The sequence below is a fragment of the Bactrocera dorsalis genome, chromosome 1 (assembly GCF_023373825.1).
Source record: "Bactrocera dorsalis isolate Fly_Bdor chromosome 1, ASM2337382v1, whole genome shotgun sequence".
Lineage (NCBI taxonomy): Eukaryota > Metazoa > Arthropoda > Insecta > Diptera > Tephritidae > Bactrocera > Bactrocera dorsalis.
The window spans coordinates 67,170,250-67,198,202 of record NC_064303.1 but is presented as its reverse complement, the minus strand read 5'-3'; the positions used below and the strand labels follow the sequence as shown (position 1 = coordinate 67,198,202).

General features: G+C 36.4%; 1 protein-coding gene across 1 annotated transcript in view; it reads left to right on the top strand.

The window, feature by feature from the left end:
• LOC105223246 (very long-chain specific acyl-CoA dehydrogenase, mitochondrial) overlaps nt 1-27,953 on the top strand; it is a 111,666-nt gene that overhangs the window by 60,880 nt on the left and 22,833 nt on the right. The window contains exon 2 of the mRNA XM_049462544.1: nt 7,289-7,496. Coding sequence (XP_049318501.1) covers nt 7,289-7,496 — 208 coding nt within the window. The remainder of the gene's footprint in view (nt 1-7,288; nt 7,497-27,953) is intronic.

Below are 27,953 nucleotides of genomic sequence, written 5' to 3'. Positions count from 1 at the left end.
AGGACATCAACCAGCTGGGCAGCGGCACCTTCCCTATTAAGGGACAGGACATTCCAGGTGCATGCCCTCAAATCATAGTCCTCAATTCGTTTGCCATGGTCGTCATCAAAAGGGGGGGTCTCTCATCCGAGGCTGTTGGTGGTTTTCATTGGGGGTGTTTTTTTACGTGGCGGGTCCCAAACCCAGCACACAACCCTATGCAGGGGATGTTGCGCCTTCTCACTTTAGCTCGCCTTCGAACGGATGTTCTTAGGCTACCCAGAGGATACTTGGTCAAAGACCGGAAGTCGTGAGCTGCTTGAGTCATATGTAAAAGAATCCTTTCTGGCCACTCCCAAGTGAATGGTGATCAGAGAACTTTCCTCACTTGCGCGAACTTCTACACATGACTCCATCCTCCAACTATAGTACCCTTTTGTCAAAAATGGATACGGACAAGTATATACTATATAATAATTTTCAAGTCCCGGTTGACATCATACCGCATACATCAGTCAAGGGTTTAAGTTTGAGGTTTCTTATTGCAATTCATAGATAATTTTTTTGGTCATAATTTGTCGTATTGACGAAAATATACGTATTTTTTTAAGAGATGGTGGGAAATCTTCTAAAGACACCATGGCGGGTAGTGTTGGATTCGCTTGATGCGCCTACCGACTAAATATGCGGAAAAAGGATAAATTTTCAGTTGCAAGGGGGAGTGGCGCTCAAAGGAATCTGGCGCTGAGGAGCGAAGCACGGATACTTATTTATGTGGGAACGGAAGGGTTTGTCAAAAGGCGGGTTTGTCGGAGATCGGTGTCAACGTCCTTCCTTCCTTCCTTTTGGCCTCTACTTTGACGTTGAGGCCAGCGACTGTCCTCAAGTTAAATATTGCCTTCCCTGAAATATGCGAAGGGTCGAGGTTGACCGTTATTAGGGGCCCTATTTTTGGGCCCTTGCGCATGCGGTGTACGCTCTTCGCCGCTGGGTTTTTCATCCTCAATTCACTGATGAAGGTTTTATCATCAAGGCATTCAAGGACGCCTCTGATGACGGCAATTAGGTCTTGATGGAGCTGGTTAGTCGTGTAGGGAACATTTTGCTTTTCCAGCGCAGAGGTGATTGCGAGGAACCCGTCGACGTTTTCGGGTAAACCAGGATGGCTTCTGAAATCACCTTTGGCGAAACTCCCACGACTCCTTCCGGAGGATTCATATTAGTGGAGGATTTTTTCCTTAAGGATAAGGATGACGACAGGAAGTCGACAATTATGCTCATTTAATAGGGGGAGATTTTTACGGGAGAGGAGGAGGTGGTAGCGTTGTCGGCGTTCGGGGAGTCGGAGGCACTCAGTAGATCCTCTGTTGGGAGCAGGTACGAGCGAAGGAATTGGGCGGGAGCGGTAAGCTCATCCTTGTTCAGGGATGAAGGGATAGGTAAATTCATTGCTGAATTGAGGTTTGGTCACAACTCGGACTGCAATGTTTTGTTTTCACTATTTCACTTCATTTTCTTAGGTTATTAATATTCACTGCACTGTTTGTGTGTATTGTTCATAGCTATACAAGTATATGCGAACATATGCATGTGTGCCTATGACCTTGCTAAGCTGTTGGGCTTTCTGTGTTTTCACTATACTAGGTCACTACGGACTCCTCTGCTGTCTGCTGTAGAACTCTATGTCTGACTTTTCTTCTGACATAAATTTTTCAAACTTCCGGTTACCTTTTTATACCGGTCAATGTGTAAGGTTACTTAGTAAAACTAAGTGTTCCGACCGACATTTAATCACATGATTTACTCGGCAGTTATATGATCAAGAACTTGCTTTCAAGTTGATGGCACAGACTACTTGTTAAAATTCGTTAAAATAGCCCTGACGTAGGCTGCCAGCAATTTGATAATCAACAATTGTTTCAAGATTCCATCGTCGTGGAAACCGCCAATAAAACTTTTTATGTCAATCCAAGAATATAACGAAGTATTCAGTATGCAAGGATCGACAATGACATGGCATTTGTTTACAGAACTATGTGATCAGATTGTCCCACGACTTTAACGGAAAAATTAATATCAAGGCGGTGTTTTAGTTCGAAAAGTGAGAGTGTGGTAGTAGAAAAGTGTGAGTATATTACAACTTGTAAGTAATTTCTGGATCGTGTAACGTCCTGGTAAGACTGATTTCACCGAAGAAATCTCTATGTGAAATTTATCACATATTTACCCACTACAAAGAAAAAGAATGTAAACAAAAAACAAAATAATTAAAAACAATGCGTCTGAATTCATCTGAAAATCGATTTCCCTATTCAAAAAATTCTCCAATTATTTCCATTGAATGGGAAATAATTAAAATAACATTTTCATAAAAATATAAAATATTACAAATTTTTCTTTTAATAAATATTAAAGGATTTGAATTTTCTAATTTCAAAAACAGCTATTTTACAAATTTCCAATGGCAGTGAGAACAGTCTAGTTTAGCGAATAGATTGTAAAATGTAAATGTGTTGTCTTCTATTCCATATCTAGACCTTAGTAGAATAATGTATATACTACTGTGGTCAAAAATAGTAAGACTTTTAAATTTAAATTTCGCGCAAAAACTCATTGGTGTTTAGTATACGATTGTCTGAAGTACATTTTACGGGTCCCGAAATATGGTTAACTGTAGTACTAGATTTCAGCATAGATCGAAAAGCCACCAACCAGAACGATCATATTGTGGTAAATGACAGACACGTCTCCAATGTTTACACGTACAAACGATCCGAGGTCCTAACATTCACTCGGACCACTATCTTGTGTCACCCAGGACACGCACCCGCCTTTGTGCAGCAAAAAACACACGTCAACAAACACCAGAAGCTGCAGTCACAACAGGCAACTAACGATTTTCTACTCGGCTTGCACTCCTGTTCTCTGAGAGCACTTGTCAACAACTCTGTAAAAAAGAACTGTGGGACGGAATTTCAAACTTTTTACAAAATGCAAAAAACAGCTGGTACGGTGAAGAGTGCCGTGTCGCAATGGACAGAAAAAAAAGCTGAGGAGGGAAGCGAGACGCATTTGCAGACAAAAAAGACCGAAATGCGTGAGTACGAAGACTTTACATTCGACGAAAAGATGAGGCGACTAACAGAAGTTGTCAAGACTTGTAAAACAACCTGAGCTCATCTAGTGATTCATGCCCAGAGCATACTGAAATTGTGGAGGGAACACTTGGCAACCCTTCTCGTGTTCAGCTGTGCTTTGTTTCGTGCTCTGGCGAATTTGTTTAATTTTATTTAAAACTTTATTTGAAAGTGTCTGGATTAAGTGATCTTTTACGATAAGTATCAGTGTTATACTGTGCTGTTGAATCAATTGATATTTAGTAATTGTGTGTTGGCTAATTTTAATTTATTCCGCCGAGTCATTTTAAATTTGTTGTTGTGCTACATTTTAAGTAGTGCAATTGTTAGTGTTAATTTACTTTGCTTATTTAAATTTCTTTCTTGTTTTTATTCGTTTCCATCTTTGTCCACAGCTGTTCGCGAGTTTCTTACTTTTCGCGTATTACAGTGCATCTCAAACTGCTCGCTACATTGGTTGTTATCTTTGATAACCATCAATTTTTATTGCATTCATTTGTCATAAATATTTTTGTCATTGCTCGTTGTTTCATTTATTATTTACCATTTTTATATTTCTATTTAATATTGTTTTTATTTTTATTTTTTTTTTGTTTCTTTTTTTTAATCATTATGACTTGTAACTTTCCGAACTGCTCTGTAAAAGGCGAGTCGGAACGCTTTGTTTTTTGCTGGCTTTGTGATGGGCTTGCTGGACTGACAGGTAGGATATTGATTCAATTCTTGACAGTAAGAGATTGCGCTGGTCTTGCTTAAAATGCAGACCAACTGAAATTGAATTGTTTAAAGTCTTTAAGCAAGCGCGCAATGGTTTCAAGGAGATTGGTCATGAGCTTTAAACCCTTACTGAAAAATTTAGGCATTATGAAATGCTTTTTCAATCATTTAAATGCCTAAATGTTCGGGAAGAGAATCAAAAACCTTCATCAAAACGTAAACGTCCGTCTGATGAAGATACCACTGTATCTTCCTTAAAACGAATGCCCCCACCAACTATTGACCTTATTAATCTGTCATCCCCTTGTCCTCAAGGTGAGAAAGTTCCGTCTGCTCAGGACACAGTGAAAACTGTTACTGAACACAGTAAGCAGAAAACTTCCCAAGATCCGCCTGCAAATACGTCCAATAAAAACTTAGTGGTAATACCGCGGAAAAAGGCAATATTTGTCTCTAGACTTGCTGTGGATACCACAGTCGACGATATAAAAAATTACATCTCGTCGAAATTAAAAACGGAAGATACAGACATCCGTAAATTTAATTTCAAATACAACAGAGATATTTCGTCGTTTAAAATCAACGTATCCGCAGACAGTTTTCAATCGATACTAGATAACTCATTCTGGCCATCGTGGGTCTTTGTGCGCGAATTCGAGCACAAACGTGATAAGCCCCCTGTAGTTATCACCAAATTGCCAAGAAATCCCAGTATTACAAAAAACTAATTAACAATAATTCGCTGATTGTTTATTATCAAAATGTTAGAGGTCTTAACACAAAACTTGCTGATTTGTATTTAAACAGCATTCATTGTAACCTTAAAATCATTGCTTTCACGGAAACTTGGCTAAAGCCTCACATTTTTGATAATGAAATATTCATCAGCGAATTCCAAATCTTTAGATATGACCGGCTGGACAGAAAAGGAGGTGGTGTCTTGTTTGTTGTTCATTCTTCAATTCCATCTGAAGAAGTCGATGTTTCGCATGCAGACTTCATAGAATTTAAGTGCATTCGTATTTGCGCTAATAGTGGCCATACCTACTTAACTTTATCTTACATACCGCCTCACTCGGACATATCTGTATACTTGCAGCATGCTTCATTAATAAATAAGGTTTCCTCAATGGCTAATAATACTGATTCCATAATTGTTTTGGGAGATTTCAATTTATCGTGCGTATCATGGAAATCTAGTGATGATTACACCATTCCTATTAGTACTCGCTTATGTTTTAACGAGTTCTTAGATGAAATGTCGGAGTTGGGTCTTAACCAAATTAATTTAATTTCAAACGAGTTTAGTAAGTTCTTAGATCTAGTTTATGTTGATAACGCTTCAATGTTCTCCGTTGTCCGATGTGATCCTTTGGTTCGGCCCTTTTGCTCTTAACAATACACAAGACCGTTGTTTTCGGTTCAACTTTGCGAAAGCTAATTTTAAGAAGATTAATTACGAACTTTCTGAAGTAACTTGGCCAGATTACAGTGGCAATATTGAATTTAGTGCTTCCCACTTTAATGAAACTATTTTAAACTTATTTAAAAAATATGTTCCGAAGTGTTTTGTTACTCAAAAAAGTAGTTCTAATTTATGGTTTTCGAAAGAATTATGTAAATTAAAAAATAGAAAATCTCGTGCTTTTAAACTTTTTAGAAAAACTGGTTTAGTTGCTGACTATTCAAAATATTCTAAATTGAGTCGACAATTTGCTGAACTTAACAAAATTTCCTGACTATGAAGAAGTTCGAATAACAATAGTCGGACAAAAGCATGCCCAACGATTGGAATTTAAGTATCCTCTTGCCAATACACAAATAGCCTATTCAACATCGCATATAAGGTTCTATTGTGTGTAAGATTAAAGCCCACCGCCAAAAAAATGGTTGGGCCTTATGAGTGTAGCTTTAAGCCTAGAAAATAAACAACAGGCCAGATATTCACCATGCGCTAGGAAAAGACCCATGAAAAGAGGATCGACACACACGACCTCTTCGTCGATTTTTTGTCTGAATTTAGTATCGCCGCAAAACAAATATGGCTGTTGGAATTGACGTTAACACATTGCGATCGGGAAACGAGATTTCTCGTTTTTAAATAAATTACGTAGACATCGGGAAACGAGATGTCTCGCTTTTAATGATTTAGGTGATATGAAACAACACACTCTTGACACACTTAAACCGACAAAAAATAAAAAAAACCCAAAAGAGTATGTATAGTTTGTAAAACACATGGAGTAAGGAGCGAAGCACGATATACCTGAAGACGGAAGATCGACTGGCGCCTGTTGTAAACTCGGCTATAACCGCTATCTATGCTTACGACCAAGTAACAGACTATCAACCTCTTCAAAAAATTCAAAAATCAAGGTTGTATTGACAGTGTTCTTGGATTATTTGTGTGGTGCACTCCGAACTCCTTTCGACCAGACAAACTATCAACAAAGATCTGTGAGTATTATCGTCGTTTGCGCAAAGCTATTAACTAATTACGTCAGAATTATGGGTCGACAACATTCATTTCTCGTGTGTTTTATGCTAAAATTTCAACCAATATCGCCGCAGTCACCATATTTGTCAGATTTAGCTCTGTGTGACTTCCGGCTATTCAGAAAACTCAAACGACCACTCCGGGAAACCGTTTTGAATCAATTGAAGACTTTAAACGAGAATCGTTACGCGCATTGAAGGCTATTCCGTAAATTGGTTTTAATAAATTTTTCGGGGATTGGAAAAAACGTTGGCTCAAGTGTATTAGAGTTAAGAGAATCTCTTTGAGGGGAGCGATATAGGTTTTGAAGAATAAATTAAGAATTCTAAAACACTACAAACACTATTGTCCGGAAAGTAATAGGACTCATTTTCTTCCGCCGTCGACTAAGTATTCGTTTAATTGCCCAGATGTTAAATTTATCAAAGTTATCTGTAGTTCCTGACATTGTGACGGAGCACTTGAACAGGCGCAAGATGTGCGCGAAGATGGTCCCAAATTTTCTCACTGACGACCAGAAATTGCGCCTTTCTTTTGAACAGCTAACCAAGGCCGACATCCCAACGTTTCCGCAGCCACCCTACAGCGCAGAAGTGCCCCGGACATATGTTTTCTTTCCTTGCCTGAAAAGACCGAAGCAAAGAAAGCATTTGAAGACGACAGAGAGTACCCAAGCAGCATGCACCTCGGCTCTCAAGGCTATTCCAGAGAATGCCTTCCGTGACGCCTTCAATGCTTGAAAATCGCGCTGGCAGTGCTGCATCGACGCAGAAGAAACCTATTTTGAAAGTTTTTAAAGAATTATAACTATTGGTTCAATAAATTTTTTGAAATCGACTCAGTCCTATATTGTATGAACAAAGTCTTACCAATTTTTTTCTCATAGTAGTAAATCTTAAATTGCTTATTTCATAAATAATATTAATCACTTAAATTATTTTGGAAATTGTATCTGCAGATATTTTTCGGCTCGAACTAATATGGATTTGAAGGATATTAAAAGTGATACCAAGAGTTCACAATTAAAAAATAGTTCGTCATTTATGATGAATATTTTTCGTGGAAAAATGCTTTCAGCGGAAGTTTTCCCATACCCTGACGTCTTGGTGGCAGATGAAAAAGAACTAATTTTGAGTTTAGTTGATCCATTTGAAAAATTTTTTACCGTAAGTACAGTATTAATCTTAGCTGCATGATAAGGCATTTTCGTTAAAGTAAATATTACTTTCTTACTTCAACCAATTAAAAAATATTTTTTCATTCATAAGATTAGCAAAGGTTAATGAACAAAATTCTATTAAGTGGTATAAAATCGACCAAAAGGTGTAAATTTAATATATTGGTTCTTCTTCTTCTATACTGGCGTAGACACCGCTTACGCGATTATAGCCTAGTTTACAACAGCGCGCCAATAGTTTCTTCTTTTCGCTACGTGGCGCTTATTGGCAAATATTGTCTTTTAATTCGCTGAACTATGTCAATGTCGTCGTATATCTCATACAGCTCATCGTTCCATCGAATGCGATATTCGCCGTGGCCAACGCGCAAAGGACCATAAATCTTTCGCAGAACCTTTCTCTCGAAAACTCCGAAGGCCGACTCATCAGTTGTTGTCATCATCGAAGCCTCTGCACCATATAGCATGACGAGAATAATGAGTGACTTATAGAGTTTCGTTTTTGTTCGTTGTTTTGTTGTAGCACCTGTTGGCAAGAGTTATTCTGCGTTGGATTTCGAGGCTGAGATTGTTTGTGGTGTATATACTGGTTCCTAAATAGACGAAATTATCTGCAACTTTAAAGTTATTACTGCCAATAGTGACGTGAGAGCCAAGTCGCGAGTGCGACGACTGTTTGTTTGATGACTGCAGATATTTCGTCTTGCCCTCGTTCACCGCCAGACCCATTTGCTTTGCTTCCTTGTCCAATCTGAAGAAAGCAGAACTAACGGTGTGGGTGTTGAGGCCAATGATATCAATATCATCGTCATACGCCAGCAGCTGTACACTCTTATGAAAGAATGCACCGCTCGATTAAGTTATGCAGCTCGAATTATTTTCTGAAGCAGCAGGTTGAAGAAGTCACACGATAGGGAGTCGCCTTGTCTGAAACCTCGTTCGGTATCGAACGGCTCGGAGAGGACCTTCCCGATCCTGACGGAGCTTTTTGTGCTGCTCAACGTCAGTTTACACAGCCGTATTAGTTTTGCGGGGATACCAAATTCAGACATCGCGGCATAAAGGCAGCTCCTTTTCGTGCTGTCGAAAGCAGCTTTGAAATCCACGAAGAGGTGGTGTGTGTCGATTCTCCTTTCACGGGTCTTTTTCAAGATTTGGCGCATGGTGAATATCTGGTCGGTTGTTGATTTACCAGGTCTAAAGCCACACTGATAAGGTCCAATCAATTTGTTGACGGTGGCTTTAATCTTTCACACAATACGCTCGACAGAACCTTATATGTGATGTTGAGAAGGCTAATCCCACGGTAGTTGGCGCAGATTGTGGGGTCTCCTTTTTTATGGATTGGGCATAGCACACTTTAATTCCAATCGTTGGGCATACTTTAGTCCGTCCATATTTTACAAAGAAGCTGATGCTTATCAGTTCTTCGCCGCCGTGTTTGAATAGCTCCGCCGGCAATCCATTGGCCCCCGCCGCTTTGTTGTTCTTCATGCGGGTAATTGCTATTCGAACTTCTTCATATTGGTTATATAATAAAAAAAATCGAACAGAAAATGGGAAATCATTATAGTAAGGAAATAGGTTGTAGTATACCACGTGTATATAAGTGTATGATTTCACTAATTTTTAGCGCCCGACCACGTTACGACTAGGAAAAATGGCTATTTCATCATAAATAGTTTAAAGTTAGGTAAAACGTCGGAAATAATTATATGGCGTATATTAGTATTAGGAGGAGGACTAGATTGATGTCATTACTTAAGTTCACCCGACAACATATTTCCATCTATTGGCTGATATATTGGTATTCGGTACAAAGCCTACAGAGTATATAGAAGATGGAGTTATTTGTCAAAAGATTTTGTATTGAACTCTTGTATTTTCAGTATTATACGTTTACTTAATTCTCCTTATTACCTATATATAGGATGTATACGGTATAAAGCCAATCGGAAGTTTGAAATGTTTATATTAGGTATATGCCGTAATAGTAACCGATTTCATATATTTTTGGCATCATGAGAACAATTCACTTTCATTAAGATACTTCATATATTGTCCGATGGAAAGGGGAACTGGAAGTTTGAAAATCTCTATATTAAGTATATGGGACATTTTTAAACATAAGACACATTTATGAGGAATATATTTTCTCCGAATTTCATTAATCTAACTAACTAACAGATATCTATATATACTTTTGGTATAAAATTAGCAATAGGTCTATGTATTCAGAATTTGTGGTTTGATAATTTGTAGCACGATTTCCAACATTTTTAGGTAACAGAAGGGGTACTTTGAATTCACTATTTATTGTATGTTTACTGTGAGTTGAAAGAATCAGATACAATTTTATGAGAAGGCATGATAGTAGTTCGATCACAATGCCCGTTATCACAATGGAACATGTGTACCAAGTTAAATCGTGATATCAGAGGTCAGGAATTCGACTATCTCGACTAATTTTATTTGTTCCAAACAATGTTCAGATGAAGAAAACGGCACAATTCCGATTTCTTTGGCGCCGCGATTTGAAGGTACCGTTGGAAAGAGGAAGTCCTCCTCATTAAAAAAATATGTAGGGTTATAGGGTGCGCAAACGCCTAGTTTAGGAGATATTCGACCTTAAAGTTCAAAAATTCGCAAAATTCGAACATTTCAAGAAGCTATTTCAGCACGATAAACACACTTTATTCACATTTTTTTCTTCAAATTAATTAAATTACACTATAATCTTTTAAATAAATCCATATTTTACGCTTTTAGCAGGTTTTTTTTTACCTAAGAAATCTTTATTTTAAAAATTACTTTTTACACTCGTAGTGAGCATCTTTTATGTGCTAACAATTATAAGGAAATGGAGCGCTGCCATGTGATAATAAGCAAATATGAGCAATTCGCTGAATTTCTCTATTTTGATATAATTCCTCTTTCTTTAATTACCAATTTTAGTTTTAATAAAAACAAGTGTGTCTATAAATTATATCTCAAATTAAAATGAGTATGAACAATCTTTCTATGCATATGGATTTTTTCTTATTCAAATTTAATATTCAACTAGGTAATATATAATAATATTACGTATTCAAATAATAAAATGCTTAGGTTACGTCGGGTATTGGCTGGATCAGGATTATCTTTTTAAAGGAGTACTACGCGAAAGTACTTCGGTCACCCCGGGTATTCGCTCGACCAGGGTTATTTTTTTAGAGCGCGGCCGAAGGCCGCCAACGCAGAAAGGAGTACTACACGAAAGTACTTCGGTCACCCCGGGTATTCGCTCAACCAGGGTTATTTTTTTAGAGCGCGGCCGAAGGCCGCCAACGCAGAAAGGAGTACTACACGAAATTACTTCGGTCAACCCGGGTATTCGCTCGACCAGGGTTATTTTTTTAGAGCGCGGCCGAAGGCCGCCAACGCAGAAAGGAGTACTACGCGAAAGTACTTCAGTCAACCCGATATGATACAAATTTTACAATATTATCATAGATTTTTACTTATTTGTCTTTATTGAACATAAATCGCAAATTATACATATACATATGTAAATGGAAAAAGTTTTCAATACTCAATATTATAACTTGAAAGATGTTGGAAACTATGTTTTATTATAATTAATATAGAAAAAAGAATCACGCAAAGAAACAAACAAAGAAATATCGTTAAGAATCCTACAAATTTGGTGTTAAAGATGTGGCAACGCTTGTTTTCCTTATAATTGTAAACAATCTAACCTTTGCAGCGATGAGTGAGATAAGTGATTTTTAAATTAATAAATTTAGGTAAAATATTACAAAATAAAAGTGAAATGTGAACTTATTGCAATCTTTAAAGTGTATATTTAAATATACCAAGTGAAAAATGTAAAAAAAAATAGTGAAACTTAGAGAAATACCATGTGTTTTTAGTGCAAATTTTTGAATCTTTAATCGTGAATATTTTGAAAAATATAAGTTATTTTAAAATTATTTTTGGATATTCCTCCTCTGGAGAAGCTCCCCTATCCGCACATACCCCATTTATACGGAAATTCGGTTTTTTTACCCCTCCGCCAAAGTAATCGGAATCGTGCCAAGAAAACTATTACAATCTGTTTCTACATTCAACTAAGTTATACAAGATAATAGTAACAACTTAAGTGGTTGTGCATTTAAAAAATTCTTAAAAATATGAATCCTATTGTGGAAATAACTGGGCTTTAAGTGAATCTTTTTAGTTTTTGTTTTATGAACCAATTCACAATCGTATATCATTTTTGTTTGATGTATTTTGATTATGTAATGCACTCAGTTATTTGTGACAACTCCAATATTAACCAGTATTCAAGTAGCAAGAATCCTTAATAGAGGTTGTAGACGCGCGAGTTAATAACAATTGATTCACTTTTGTATGTACCTTGCACCGTTAGGGCAAGTTCCTTTATTAATACAAAACTAAGACTGAATATATTTTGATAATTTAGTGCTATTTATACTACTTTATGGTCTAGTTTCTATTTGCTGTCTGCTATGTTATCTGAAGATAGACACACTATCTACAGTCGATTGTTTGTCGTTACAAACAGTCCCGAGAGAATAGCGTGTAGGAGATAACACTTGTTATGTGTGATACCATTTCTATTTCTCACCATATATTGGAATTGCTTATTACTATTTGTTTATGCGTGGTTCGACATAAACAGGAGATGTTTTGGTTTTTTTGAGAAATGAAACGTTCCTTAACTCTCCCCTGTGTTAAGATGAAATGTCCTCATTTCCAGTCATCTGGGCTTGGAGTCGACGAAGTTCGATCTCGTATGTTTGGCGGAATAATCGTTCCTGTTTATCTTCTAAATGTACTCGATAGCATTCGCATAATTTTACAGCAGCATAGATTAATAAAGCTAAAGTTATTACAATAAGTATTAGGTACAATATGAACCTTTCTGGTTGTTCTTCAATAGGAATCATGTATTTGTACATTTTTTGAATATTTGAAAATGTATAATCTGAATTGGAGGTTAATATTTTTAGAACTTCTAATTGTTCATCTTGGTGGGCTGAATCACATCTTTAATTTCCTGATCGTGATTGAAATATATCTTATTATCTAAATTAGTACTGTGATTAAATTGTAACGAGTTTGGACCGTTAACACGTTGTCCGTTTCACAGATGTTTTCCACCAATAATTATATTTCCGTGATCTAACACAATAAATGGTCTATTATTTTCTTGAATAACATTACATTTTGCCTTATTATTTTCAAGCAATGGGATCGTACAGTTGTCGGGAGACTCCTGTTTACAAATATTTAATCCCAGATAATTTTTATATTTGGAAGTTCTTTTGAAATTCGCTTCACATTTTGCAACTTGAGAGTCCAATCGGACTTTACCGTGTTTGTATGCTAAAGGTATTAAGTTATATAATTTACAGCGGTTATTTATTACAGGATATTTGTATATTGTAATTATAGCATCTTTGTACATGCATACATGAATATCAGAATATTCTAAAATATTAATTATGGGTACATATGTTAAAATCTTCTATGGAGGCAATTTCTTGAATGTCTTTGAGGTTTAGAGTAGAAGAATAAAAGTTTCCTGTTTTAGCAAAATTAATGGTATTCGTGATTGTTTCTAATTCCTTGTAAACTTCTGTAATAATTAATTCTTCAGTAATTGACTTTGGGTCTAGTGTTTCTAGTATTTTTTCAAATTGACTGTTAATCTTCCGTTGTTGATTATTGTTTTCTATCAACTGATTGAGTCCTGTCTTGATCTCTATAAGGTCGTCATGGTCAGGAGTACCGGTGACAAACTTGAGAATAGAACCTAAAAAGTTTAATGAGCATTTGAGTCTACGATTAGAAGGTATAAGCTGTGTTTTAAGTGCCTCTATTTTATTAATAAGAATTATTTCTTCTTTTTTTTCTGCAACGTATTTGGATTTCATGATATTCTCGTATGGACCTAGGATAATTGACAAGTTTGCTACGTGGTACAGATAAGACGTATTTTCAAATAGGTAGACTGGATCGGTCTCTGTTAAAACATACTTCTTGAATTTAAGATCTGTGATTAGACAGGATGGGATATAACAAATAATAAAAATAGATTAATTAATACCGTCTCGGATCGCATTGTGTGGCTTGTTTGCGGATGTTGTCTTTATGAATAATTTTCCCTCTCGTTGTAAGGATCGTGTCCCCGCGATCTTCCTTAACTTTGTGCTGATTATATCGTTTAGCAATTTTATTCCTACGATCTTTTTTGGAATATACGATATCTCCTGGTTTATAGGTGATGTTTCTTCGTCCTTTGTTGTGGTATAGCAATAGCTTCTCCTGATTGTTCTGAAGGGTTTCTTTAATCTCGGGATACTTTTCGCGATTAAAGAAAACTACTTCAGGTTTGAGTCCTGTAGACGAGTGAATTGTAGAATTATATTGTCGGATGGCGTTAAAAAGTTCTTCACCTGGAGTCGTATTATTTTCACTAGCTAAACTCGTACTGATTTCAATTAATGTACTGTGCAACCGTTCTACTTGAGCGTTAGTTGTCGAGTGGTGTGGCAGTATGTTGTATATGTAGTCGAGTATAAACGGCCTTTGCCATGTTGCTGATAAATACATTTTCGTTATCAGTCATTAGATGTTTTGCATTTGGATACACTTGTGTAAGTATTTCTTCAATATGTTCGTGACAGTTTGCTAGTATGAATTTTTCGGAGATAGCAATACTTCGAATATTTGTCGGTAGAGCTTATATATACATATACAACTATTCATGTGAAATATGTCCATCTGTATATATTCAGCAGTTTTTGTTGGTATTGGTGTTTTTCCAATAGGTTGTCTGTTTGGTTGTCGTTCGTATTTGTTTGTCAAACAAATTTGACAGTCTATCGCTTCTTTCTTGCACATTTCTCTGATGTTAGGCCAAAAGTAGTTAAGCAATATTTCTTGCACATTGTTTTTATAATTTCGTTGTGCACGTCTGTGTGTTTTTTCTGCTACATTCTAATTGTTCGTTTTGGTTAGTAATGTCAATTAGTAAGTTTGGTGCTATCACAAAGGTACAATTGGGAAAGTGGGAAATAAAATCATCCTTAAAGTGGAATATTAACTCTTCATCTATTCTTAGTGCGTTAGTTACATTGGGTTTAGCTACTTGTTGTAGTTTTGTTAAAAAATCTTGCTTATTTTTGTAATAAAATGTGTGACGCGTCCTACCTGGAAAAGTGGTTTGGGAGTCAATTGCCTCTTTTGTGGGATCTAGAATAGGTATTATTTGATTTTTGAAAGAGTTCAAAGATTGTTTCACCCTGTTTATTTGGTCAGTTGGAGAGCTCTGTGCTGAATGTTGAGAACAATCTGTTGTATTGTTGATTTGTTCACAGGAGAGTGCGTCAGCTACTACATTTTGGTGACCGGGTTTGTAGACAAGTTTGGGAATAAATTCCTCAATAAAATTCTTCCACCTTTTTAATTTGGTATTCGGGTTTTTTCCCGAAATAGAATGAATGAGTGATTAGTGGTGGTATAAATGGTTAAATCAGTGATGCCGTATAAAAAATTGCGGAGCTTCTGTAGTGCCCACACGATTGCAAGAAGTTCTTTTTCATTTCTGCTGTAATTTTTTTCAGTGTCGGTTAACGTTCGAGAAATAAAAGCAATAGGTTGGCGAAACTGGGAGAAATTTGCTCCAATTGCTTGGTTACTGGCATCGGTAGTTAGTTCAAATGGTTTGGTAAAGTCAGGCTGATAAAGTTCTACCTGTTCTTGCAGAGCATTTTTTACTTTTTCTATGGCAGTAATTGCCGCTTCATCGAGCTTTACTTCTACTCGCGCACTTTGATTTTTTGAAATCATTCCTGAGTCACCTCGTAGGTGTATAGTTAGTGGTTTAGTGATTTGTGCGAAGGTTTTTACAAATTTCCTATAGTAGCTAGCCAAACCTAAAAATGATCTGAGTTCTTTTAAGGTTTTTGGCATTGGATACTCCTTTATAGCTTGAATCTTTCTTGGATCAACCGTTACTCTGTTATGTTTAATTATATGGCCAAGGTACTCAACAGAGTCCTGGAAAAAATGTGACTTTTCGTCCGAAATTTTCATATTAGCTTCATGCAGTGCATTGACTATAGTTCGAATATGTTCTATGTGTTCTTCAGGCGTAGAAGAAAATATTAAAATATCGTCTATATAAACGTTAACAAATTTACCGATATATTGTCGCAAAATGTCGTCTATGCATCGTTGAAAGATTGAGGGTGCGTTCTTAAGTCCAAACGGCATCCTAACAAACTCATACTTTGCACCATTCACTGCCAATGCGGTTTTTTCGCGATCGGATTCCTGTATTAAAATTTGATGGAACCCTGATTCTAAATCGATGGTCGAGAAAACTTTAGCTTTACCTAAATTTTAAACTGTCATATTAATATCAGGTAGAGGGTAGCGGTCGTTTATAGTAGCGCGTTAAGTTTTTCGTAGTCGACCACCATTCTCCGTTTGGGTCTATCATTTCCGTCTAATCCTTTCTTTGGAACAGTCCAAATAGGGGAATTGTACGGACTTTTACTTGGCTGAATTATTCCATTTTCTAAAAGCCTATCTATTTCTTTATTGACGAAGTCATGGTCTGCCACGGGGTAAGGGTATTGTTTTGTCCAAATAGGATCTTCTGTTTGCGTCCTAATTGTAGCTTGGATAGTAGTTGTGAAGGGTAGGGTGTCACTAATATTTTCATTTGCTTTTATTATTTCCTTAATTTCCTCCTCATACTTGGCATTATCTACAGTATAATTAATGAAAGGTTCCTTTTTTCCTGCTACTTTCTTCTGGTACTTTAAACTATAATCAAAGAGGTTAATCTCTCCCTTAATTAATCTGAGACCTTGTTCACCTAAGATTATGTCGAATTCTTTTAATTCGCTTATTTCAAACAATACTAAGTGATGCCCGTACATTGTGATCACTTTTTTTGAATGTATAACCGAATAGCCATGTAGAGTTTTTGTTCTAAATGGTTTTATTGATACTGACTTACCTATGTTACAGTTCTTACTAATGTAGTTATTTGTGGATCCAGTGTCCACTAGTAAAGTAACGGGTGTGCCTGTTAGTCCGCATTTCGTCTGGATGCATGGCAACCCGTTTATTCGCCTAAAAAAGTACTGCCAGATTCAAAATTTTTCTCGTAGTTAGAGATGTTCACAGATTCTATGTCAGCTTGTTCGGTTTGGTTGATACGCTGTACTTTATTGTGGTTAAAGTTTTTGGATGATACGTTTCTCTCTCTCTCTTTTAAATGGATTTTGTTAGTGAGGCGGATTTCTTGGTGAGTTTTGATGCGTTTGCTTCACGTATTGGTGTGAAAAGTCCTCTTCCATTGGTATAGGTTTTGATTGTTGTTGGCCATTTCGCTGGATGTAGCTACCAGAATTATGTTTCCTTCTCTCTTCATACGTTGGTTGCCGTTGAGGATTAACGCGATATGCGTCTCAGTTGATGATTCTTCCTTTGGTGATAAAAGGTGGTCTGATCTTCATGTCTCGAATCATATCGACGGGGAACAGTGCTCTCGAAGTGTAGATCCTGATTATCATGGTAGATGGTGCAAGCAATCGCATATGCTTCACCAAGGCTCTTTGGTTTATTTGAATAAAGTATACCTCTGGTGTAGTTGCTCCGGAGTCCCACAATAAATGTGCGGATGGCGTCATCACTCACGTCTGATAATCTTCCAGCTCGCATATTTTCTTCCATTGTTTCTATTTTTTGTTGAATCAATGTTAAGGCTTGATGTATTTCGTCGTGGTTCAGTGAGAGTTTTACTTCCTTGTTTTTTCTTCATCATTATTTCTTTCAGGACATGTAGTGGTCGTTTATCCGAATAGGTATAATCCAAGCGGTTGATTATAGCATAGAAATTAAGTTGAGTTCCATTAACGCAATTTTAATACTCAGGGCTGTATATAAATTCTTTTATATTCTCCATCTGTGTCCACACCTGGGTGCGCCAAGGGTTATATTCGCCCTCTGCTCCGTCAAATGTTGGTAGGCATTTAAAAATTTCTGTGCTTATTTGGCTTTCTTGTGTGATTTGTGGTTTTAGAGCAGGCATAGTTGGTACCGTGGTCATCGAAAACTGTGACTGTGTCCTTAATGCATCGAAGTCGGTTTTTAACGAATTGAGTTGAGTCGTAAGGACATCAATGTGTGCTTTGAGTGCTGCTGCTTCAGTCATCTTAATAGCTTTTGCTTCTAGTTGGAGTATATTTTTGTTTTCGTCAAAGGCTGCTTTCTTGCTGTTTGATCGAGGTGTAAACAATTAATCTTCTTTCTCAGATTACTGTTGTTTCGTTTTTGTTGTATTCGGCGCTGTCCTCTTTTTCAGGATCTGCTTTGAATCGTATGCTACTTTTTCAAGCACTTTGTATCGGAAGTCCTACTTCCCGTGGTATTTTAATAATAATAATTAATTTATCCTTCTTTGGGATCGCGGAGTTCCTGTCTTTTCAAGGATGTTCCTGGCCTTTTTTGATAGCATGTAAGAATTTGCTATCCCGGTTGAGCCCCCAGTTAATCACAATTGATTCACTTTTGTATGTACCTTGCTCCGTCAGGGCAAGTTCCTTTATTAATACAAAACTAAGACTGAATATATTTTGATAATTTAGTGCTATTTATACTACTTTATGGTCTAGTTTCTATTTGCTGTCTGCTATGTTATCTGAAGATAGACACACTATCTACAGTCGATTGTTTGTCGTTACAAACAGTCCCGAGAGAATAGCGTGTAGGAGATAACACTTGTTATGTGTGATACCATTTCTATTTCTCACCATATATTGGAATTGCTTATTACTATTTGTTTATGCGTGGTTCGACATAAACAGGAGATGTTTTGGTTTTTTTGAGAAATGAAACGTTCCTTAACTCTCCCCTGTGTTAAGATGAAATGTCCTCATTTCCAGTCATCTGGGCTTGGAGTCGACGAAGTTCGATCTCGTATGTTTGGCGGAATAATCGTTCCTGTTTATCTTCTAAATGTACTCGATAGCATTCGCATAATTTTACAGCCGCATAGATTAATAAAGCTAAAGTTATTACAATAAGTATTAGGTACAATATGAACCTTTCTGGTTGTTCTTCAATAGGAATCATGTATTTGTACATTTTTTGAATATTTGAAAATGTATAATCTGAATTGGAGGTTAATATTTTTAGAACTTCTAATTGTTCATCTTGGTGGGCTGAATCACATCTTTAATTTCCTGATCGTGATTGAAATATATCTTATTATCTAAATTAGTACTGTGATTAAATTGTAACGAGTTTGGACCGTTAACACGTTGTCCGTTTCACAGATGTTTTCCACCAATAATTATATTTCCGTGATCTAACACAATAAATGGTCTATTATTTTCTTGAATAACATTACATTTTGCCTTATTATTTTCAAGCAATGGGATCGTACAGTTGTCGGGAGACTCCTGTTTACAAATATTTAATCCCAGATAATTTTTATATTTGGAAGTTCTTTTGAAATTCGCTTCACATTTTGCAACTTGAGAGTCCAATCGGACTTTACCGTGTTTGTATGCTAAAGGTATTAAGTTATATAATTTACAGCGGTTATTTATTACAGGATATTTGTATATTGTAATTATAGCATCTTTGTACATGCATACATGAATATCAGAATATTCTAAAATATTAATTATGGGTACATATGTTAAAATCTTCTATGGAGGCAATTTCTTGAATGTCTTTGAGGTTTAGAGTAGAAGAATAAAAGTTTCCTGTTTTAGCAAAATTAATGGTATTCGTGATTGTTTCTAATTCCTTGTAAACTTCTGTAATAATTAATTCTTCAGTAATTGACTTTGGGTCTAGTGTTTCTAGTATTTTTTCAAATTGACTGTTAATCTTCCGTTGTTTATTATTGTTTTCTATCAACTGATTGAGTCCTGTCTTGATCTCTATAAGGTCGTCATGGTCAGGAGTACCGGTGACAAACTTGAGAATAGAACCTAAAAAGTTTAATGAGCATTTGAGTCTACGATTAGAAGGTATAAGCTGTGTTTTAAGTGCCTCTATTTTATTAATAAGAATTATTTCTTCTTTTTTTTCTGCAACGTATTTGGATTTCATGATATTCTCGTATGGACCTAGGATAATTGACAAGTTTGCTACGTGGTACAGATAAGACGTATTTTCAAATAGGTAGACTGGATCGGTCTCTGTTAAAACATACTTCTTGAATTTAAGATCTGTGATTAGACAGGATGGGATATAACAAATAATAAAAATAGATTAATTAATACCGTCTCGGATCGCATTGTGTGGCTTGTTTGCGGATGTTGTCTTTATGAATAATTTTCCCTCTCGTTGTAAGGATCGTGTCCCCGCGATCTTCCTTAACTTTGTGCTGATTATATCGTTTAGCAATTTTATTCCTACGATCTTTTTTGGAATATACGATATCTCCTGGTTTATAGGTGATGTTTCTTCGTCCTTTGTTGTGGTATAGCAATAGCTTCTCCTGATTGTTCTGAAGGATTTCTTTAATCTCGGGATACTTTTAGCGATTAAAGAAAACTACTTCAGGTTTGAGTCCTGTAGACGAGTGAATTGTAGAATTATATTGTCGGATGGCGTTAAAAAGTTCTTCACCTGGAGTCGTATTATTTTCACTAGCTAAACTCGTACTGATTTCAATTAATGTACTGTGCAACCGTTCTACTTGAGCGTTAGTTGTCGAGTGGTGTGGCAGTATGTTGTATATGTAGTCGAGTATAAACGGCCTTTGCCATGTTGCTGATAAATACATTTTCGTTATCAGTCATTAGATGTTTTGCATTTGGATACACTTGTGTAAGTATTTCTTCAATACGTTCGTGACAGTTTGCTAGTATGAATTTTTCGAAGATAGCAATACTTCGAATATTTGTCGGTAGAGCTTATATATACATATACAACTATTCATGTGAAATATGTCCATCTGTATATATTCAGCAGTTTTTGTTGGTATTGGTGTTTTTCCAATAGGTTGTCTGTTTGGTTGTCGTTCGTATTTGTTTGTCAAACAAATTTGACAGTCTATCGCTTCTTTCTTGCACATTTCTCTGATGTTAGGCCAAAAGTAGTTAAGCAATATTTCTTGCACATTGTTTTTATAATTTCGTTGTGCACGTCTGTGTGTTTTTTCTGCTACATTCTAATTGTTCGTTTTGGTTAGTAATGTCAATTAGTAAGTTTGGTGCTATCACAAAGGTACAATTGGGAAAGTGGGAAATAAAATCATCCTTAAAGTGGAATATTAACTCTTCATCTATTCTTAGTGCGTTAGTTACATTGGGTTTAGCTACTTGTTGTAGTTTTGTTAAAAAATCTTGCTTATTTTTGTAATAAAATGTGTGACGCGTCCTACCTGGAAAAGTGGTTTGGGAGTCAATTGCCTCTTTTGTGGGATCTAGAATAGGTATTATTTGATTTTTGAAAGAGTTCAAAGATTGTTTCACCCTGTTTATTTGGTCAGTTGGAGAGCTCTGTGCTGAATGTTGAGAACAATCTGTTGTATTGTTGATTTGTTCACAGGAGAGTGCGTCAGCTACTACATTTTGGTGACCGGGTTTGTAGACAAGTTTGGGAATAAATTCCTCAATAAAATTCTTCCACCTTTTTAATTTGGTATTCGGGTTTTTTCCCGAAATAGAATGAATGAGTGATTAGTGGTGGTATAAATGGTTAAATCAGTGATGCCGTATAAAAAATTGCGGAGCTTCTGTAGTGCCCACACGATTGCAAGAAGTTCTTTTTCATTTCTGCTGTAATTTTTTTCAGTGTCGGTTAACGTTCGAGAAATAAAAGCAATAGGTTGGCGAAACTGGGAGAAATTTGCTCCAATTGCTTGGTTACTGGCATCGGTAGTTAGTTCAAATGGTTTGGTAAAGTCAGGCTGATAAAGTTCTACCTGTTCTTGCAGAGCATTTTTTACTTTTTCTATGGCAGTAATTGCCGCTTCATCGAGCTTTACTTCTACTCGCGCACTTTGATTTTTTGAAATCATTCCTGAGTCACCTCGTAGGTGTATAGTTAGTGGTTTAGTGATTTGTGCGAAGGTTTTTACAAATTTCCTATAGTAGCTAGCCAAACCTAAAAATGATCTGAGTTCTTTTAAGGTTTTTGGCATTGGATACTCCTTTATAGCTTGAATCTTTCTTGGATCAACCGTTACTCTGTTATGTTTAATTATATGGCCAAGGTACTCAACAGAGTCCTGGAAAAAATGTGACTTTTCGTCCGAAATTTTCATATTAGCTTCATGCAGTGCATTGACTATAGTTCGAATATGTTCTATGTGTTCTTCAGGCGTAGAAGAAAATATTAAAATATCGTCTATATAAACGTAAACAAATTTACCGATATATTGTCGCAAAATGTCGTCTATGCATCGTTGAAAGATTGAGGGTGCGTTCTTAAGTCCAAACGGCATCCTAACAAACTCATACTTTGCACCATTCACTGCCAATGCGGTTTTTTCGCGATCGGATTCCTGTATTAAAATTTGATGGAACCCTGATTCTAAATCGATGGTCGAGAAAACTTTAGCTTTACCTAAATTTTAAACTGTCATATTAATATCAGGTACAGGGTAGCGTTTATAGTAGCGCGTTAAGTTTTTCGTAGTCGACCACCATTCTCCGTTTGGGTCTATCATTTCCGTCTAATCCTTTCTTTGGAACAGTCCAAATAGGGGAATTGTACGGACTTTTACTTGGCTGAATTATTCCATTTTCTAAAAGCCTATCTATTTCTTTATTGACGAAGTCATGGTCTGCCACGGGGTAAGGGTATTGTTTTGTCCAAATAGGATCTTCTGTTTGCGTCCTAATTGTAGCTTGGATAGTAGTTGTGAAGGGTAGGGTGTCACTAATATTTTCATTTGCTTTTATTATTTCCTTAATTTCCTCCTCATACTTGGCATTATCTACAGTATAATTAATGAAAGGTTCCTTTTTTCCTGCTACTTTCTTCTGGTACTTTAAACTATAATCAAAGAGGTTAATCTCTCCCTTAATTAATCTGAGACCTTGTTCACCTAAGATTATGTCGAATTCTTTTAATTCGCTTATTTCAAACAATACTAAGTGATGCCCGTACATTGTGATCACTTTTTTTGAATGTATAACCGAATAGCCATGTAGAGTTTTTGTTCTAAATGCTTTTATTGATACTGACTTACCTATGTTACAGTTCTTACTAATGTAGTTATTTGTGGATCCAGTGTCCACTAGTAAAGTAACGGGTGTGCCTGTTAGTCCGCATTTCGTCTGGATGCATGGCAACCCGTTTATTCGCCTAAAAAAGTACTGCCAGATTCAAAATTTTTCTCGTAGTTAGAGATGTTCACAGATTCTATGTCAGCTTGTTCGGTTTGGTTGATACGCTGTACTTTATTGTGGTTAAAGTTTTTGGATGATACGTTTCTCTCTCTCTCTTTTAAATGGATTTTGTTAGTGAGGCGGATTTCTTGGTGAGTTTTGATGCGTTTGCTTCACGTATTGGTGTGAAAAGTCCTCTTCCATTGGTATAGGTTTTGATTGTTGTTGGCCATTTCGCTGGATGTAGCTACCAGAATTATGTTTCCTTCTCTCTTCATACGTTGGTTGCCGTTGAGGATTAACGCGATATGCGTCTCAGTTGATGATTCTTCCTTTGGTGATAAAAGGTGGTCTGATCTTCATGTCTCGAATCATATCGACGGGGAACAGTGCTCTCGAAGTGTAGATCCTGATTATCATGGTAGATGGTGCAAGCAATCGCATATGCTTCACCAAGGCTCTTTGGTTTATTTGAATAAAGTATACCTCTGGTGTAGTTGCTCCGGAGTCCCACAATAAATGTGCGGATGGCGTCATCACTCACGTCTGATAATCTTCCAGCTCGCATATTTTCTTCCATTGTTTCTATTTTTTGTTGAATCAATGTTAAGGCTTGATGTATTTCGTCGTGGTTCAGTGAGAGTTTTACTTCCTTGTTTTTTCTTCATCATTTCTTTCAGGACATGTAGTGGTCGTTTATCCGAATAGGTATAATCCAAGCGGTTGATTATAGCATAGAAATTAAGTTGAGTTCCATTAACGCAATTTTAATACTCAGGGCTGTATATAAATTCTTTTATATTCTCCATCTGTGTCCACACCTGGGTGCGCCAAGGGTTATATTCGCCCTCTGCTCCGTCAAATGTTGGTAGGCATTTAAAAATTTCTGTGCTTATTTGGCTTTCTTGTGTGATTTGTGGTTTTAGAGCAGGCATAGTTGGTACCGTGGTCATCGAAAACTGTGACTGTGTCCTTAATGCATCGAAGTCGGTTTTTAACGAATTGAGTTGAGTCGTAAGGACATCAATGTGTGCTTTGAGTGCTGCTGCTTCAGTCATCTTAATAGCTTTTGCTTCTAGTTGGAGTATATTTTTGTTTTCGTCAAAGGCTGCTTTCTTGCTGTTTGATCGAGGTGTAAACAATTAATCTTCTTTCTCAGATTACTGTTGTTTCGTTTTTGTTGTATTCGGCGCTGTCCTCTTTTTCAGGATCTGCTTTGAATCGTATGCTACTTTTTCAAGCACTTTGTATCGGAAGTCCTACTTCCCGTGGTATTTTAATAATAATAATTAATTTATCCTTCTTTGGGATCGCGGAGTTCCTGTCTTTTCAAGGATGTTCCTGGCCTTTTTTGATAGCATGTAAGAATTTGCTATCCCGGTTGAGCCCCCAGTTAATCACAATTGATTCACTTTTGTATGTACCTTGCTCCGTCAGGGCAAGTTCCTTTATTAATACAAAACTAAGACTGAATATATTTTGATAATTTAGTGCTATTTATACTACTTTATGGTCTAGTTTCTATTTGCTGTCTGCTATGTTATCTGAAGATAGACACACTATCTACAGTCGATTGTTTGTCGTTACAAACAGTCCCGAGAGAATAGCGTGTAGGAGATAACACTTGTTATGTGTGATACCATTTCTATTTCTCACCATATATTGGAATTGCTTATTACTATTTGTTTATGCGTGGTTCGACATAAACAGGAGATGTTTTGGTTTTTTTGAGAAATGAAACGTTCCTTAACTCGCGAGTTAGTTTAGAAGTGTTGTAGTATCTTATTTCACATAAAAATAGATCTGATGGGCTACTGCTTGTTCTAGCAGTAAGCTTGCACGTGCAAGAAGAGAATAATTAGTTCTAGTTAAAAAAGATTGCTATACCGAAAGAAGGCATTTTGGTCAAGATTATCAGAACTTAACTGACTATTGAAAAAACGGCCACAAGTTTTGTTGAATTGGCTGCATGGAAGTTATTAAAATAATTGTTTATGAGTTTTTGGGAAACAGAAAAACAGAAAGATAGAAAAAATTTGTAAAAGAATTACTCAAGCACTATTGCAAAATAGACTGGTGCATGCCCCTTAAAATTCACTTCCTCCACTCACATACTAACTTTTTTCCACCAGGACCAGGACCTAATAAGTGAGCTTTGACTCTGATCCTCTTAGATTTGGCAAAATTTGGTAGAAATATAATTTTTAGTCGGGTTTTTTTCTCTGTCATTTTATGAACTGGGTTGGTACAGTAACTAGTTACTGTCAAGGACAGACAATAAATAAAAGCTATTACTAAAAGAGTAATTGTGATGAAAGGGTCTGATATATATGATGAAGTAAGAGAATTTTTATTACTAATAGAATAAAAGTTAGAATTTGAAACCTATCTTTCATTAATTCTACATGTCATTTGCTTATATCAATTCTGGCTTTAGTGCTTAATTTCTAAAATTTTGTCGATATGCATACTTGAAGAGAACTAGGTTAAATGTAAAAAATGAATTTTGAAAAAAAAAATGTTTTAGTACAATTTTTGTGGGAATGGGATATCAATAAAATATGTGAGCTATTTATCGGAAGCTTAAATATAGAGTTCAAAACTTGGTGTCTATGAAAAATTTCGAAATGGTTTAAAGTAGTTTTGTTTATTATTATATCCACTGTTTAGGTAAGATAAATATGCTGATTACTCGTGAGGTTATGAATAATCCCACTTCGACGAGAGGTCTGTCCGTTGGGGTGCCCGGAACTTCTGATACACCTATCATTCCAGCGATGTGAGCTTTGCTAAGAGCTAGCAGTTCAATATACCTTTTTTGTTCCACTCTGAGAAATTTAATATGGAAGCAATTTGTTGCAACTGCTAGTGAGGTAATGTATTCCTTGACTTACTTTGAGCTCTGATATCAGAGTGGATGCATACCTCCTTAAAAGATGGTCTGACTGTTTGAGCTTCCGGGAGTCTTACCCATCTATCCTTCCTCTTGGGCTTCAATCCATTCGTAAAAAAAAAGCTCACTGCGCCGCTTCTCCAACGACTCTATCGCACCCACATATTTCTCGAAGGAATGTGCGCTGAAAAAATGCCGCTGGAAGTACTTTTCGGGAAGAAGTGGTCCAAGATATCAGATATGCTGTCGAAGTGGTAGAATAGCAGCATGCTATGTCGATGGGTGCTATTTGTAGAATGGCATTAAGTGGCATCGCTGGTTTCATACGTTCTAGCTGTTTGGTGAGTGTGGCTTTACCGACCGCCCTCCACCAGGCAACTATACCATAGAACAGTATTGGGTTATCTACAGTTTCGTAAAGCTAAAACACAACTTTTGGTGGGAGACCCTACCGCTTCAGAAAAACGGATTTTATTTTCGGGGGTACCCGCGTTCTCACATTGCCTTTACCGTAAGGCGGTTCCGTTCTCTGGTAATGACGTTGGTTTTCGCAGAGGTTGATTCCGACCTACTTGCTCCAACGCTTTTTTTTGTTTTATTTGTTTCCATGTTTTAAGGTCCGCAGTCAGAGCCGCTACCCACCTTCCGAAAAGGTAGTCGCGTTTCATTGTACCAAAGATATCTTATTGATGAATTCGTTCAGAGCTTAAGAGCAACTTAAGACAACCTTTGCATTACCTCCCCAGCTATTAAGGTAGAATGTCATCCCTACAAACTAAGGTGGTAGAATACTACGGTTACCATCCCAGGTCCTAAAACGTCATACTACTACCTACGAATAGTCCGTGTCGGTTAGAGTTCGATGGTCTGTAAGAGTTCTACAATGGGAACCTGCTTTAATCCCTAACATAGGACTTAGCAAATGAACTTTAAGAGGTCAATAGGGTAATCTTTTTTCAATTTTTTTTTTTTTTGCATTTTTTGTTCCCTTATACCCTTAGAATTAATGTAGAAATTCACTTTACGTTGGAAGGTTTCGAAAAAGGCCCAAAAATAATAATACCGCTCGACGTTCGGAGTGCACCCCTGGCGCTTTAAATGCAGTTTTCCCAAAACACACTTTTTTAAACTGGCGGACAAGACTCCGGTCGAACTACTCAACCGATTTGCTTAATTTTTTTAAATGTTCACTATTATAAAATAGCTAATTTATTGACAATGTTATGACAAAATTTATGTAAAAAGCAAGGGGAGACATTAAAAAAAAACGGTAATTACTTTTTTATTTATCAAAATTTTTTCATGATTCTAGTAGGGACGATAACCATTCACGTACTTTTTAAGAATAAATTGGGTTTTTTGTGTTTCAGATGTTCCAAACATGAGAAATCGTGTCCGCCAGTAAAAAAAACGCATCTCATTCACCCAACCATTTCTCCGACAGATGTCATCAAAAAATTCCGAAAAAATTTGTTTATACACTTCACGATATACCTATATGTGAAAAAAGTTCTATTGTAGAATAAAAATTTCTATAAAAAAAATTTCAAAAAAACAGGCCAGATTACAGGGTACTCAGAATTTTCAAAAAATCATTTTCATTGAGTGTAATATTTCAAAAATATTCTCTGAAAATTTCACGTTGATCCGATAATTAGTTTTTGAGTTATTCGACAAACAACAAAGAGAGCTCGGGCACTTCAAAGCGCTACACAGTGGGTCAATTAAATTTAGAACTTCCTCCGGTAATTTATCTATTCTCTTTTTAGGAACTTCTCTGAGTGAGTTGATTACCGGATCGGATGTTATTAAAAGCATATGTAGTAAATTTATATTCGTGGCTACACGTGACTGCTTTCTTGTGTGGTGTTCACGAAATCTACGGCAGTCCTTTTTACGGGCCTCTTTAGATTCCTCCAAAAGTTGTCCGATTGGAAGAATACAAGTTCTAACGGTGACTGGCATATAGTACCACGAATATAATTTAAGATAAAAGGTTCTGGTTTTGGAACAAAGATTTTCGAATTTATTGCAATCAATATCATAGCCGGAGGATAGCATTCTCAATAAAATACTAATTGCTTAATATCCAATCCGGTAATCTGCCCACTCAGTTCCAGATTCATAAAGAACCTGCGGGCCGTATTTCCATTATAAGAGTTCCCATATC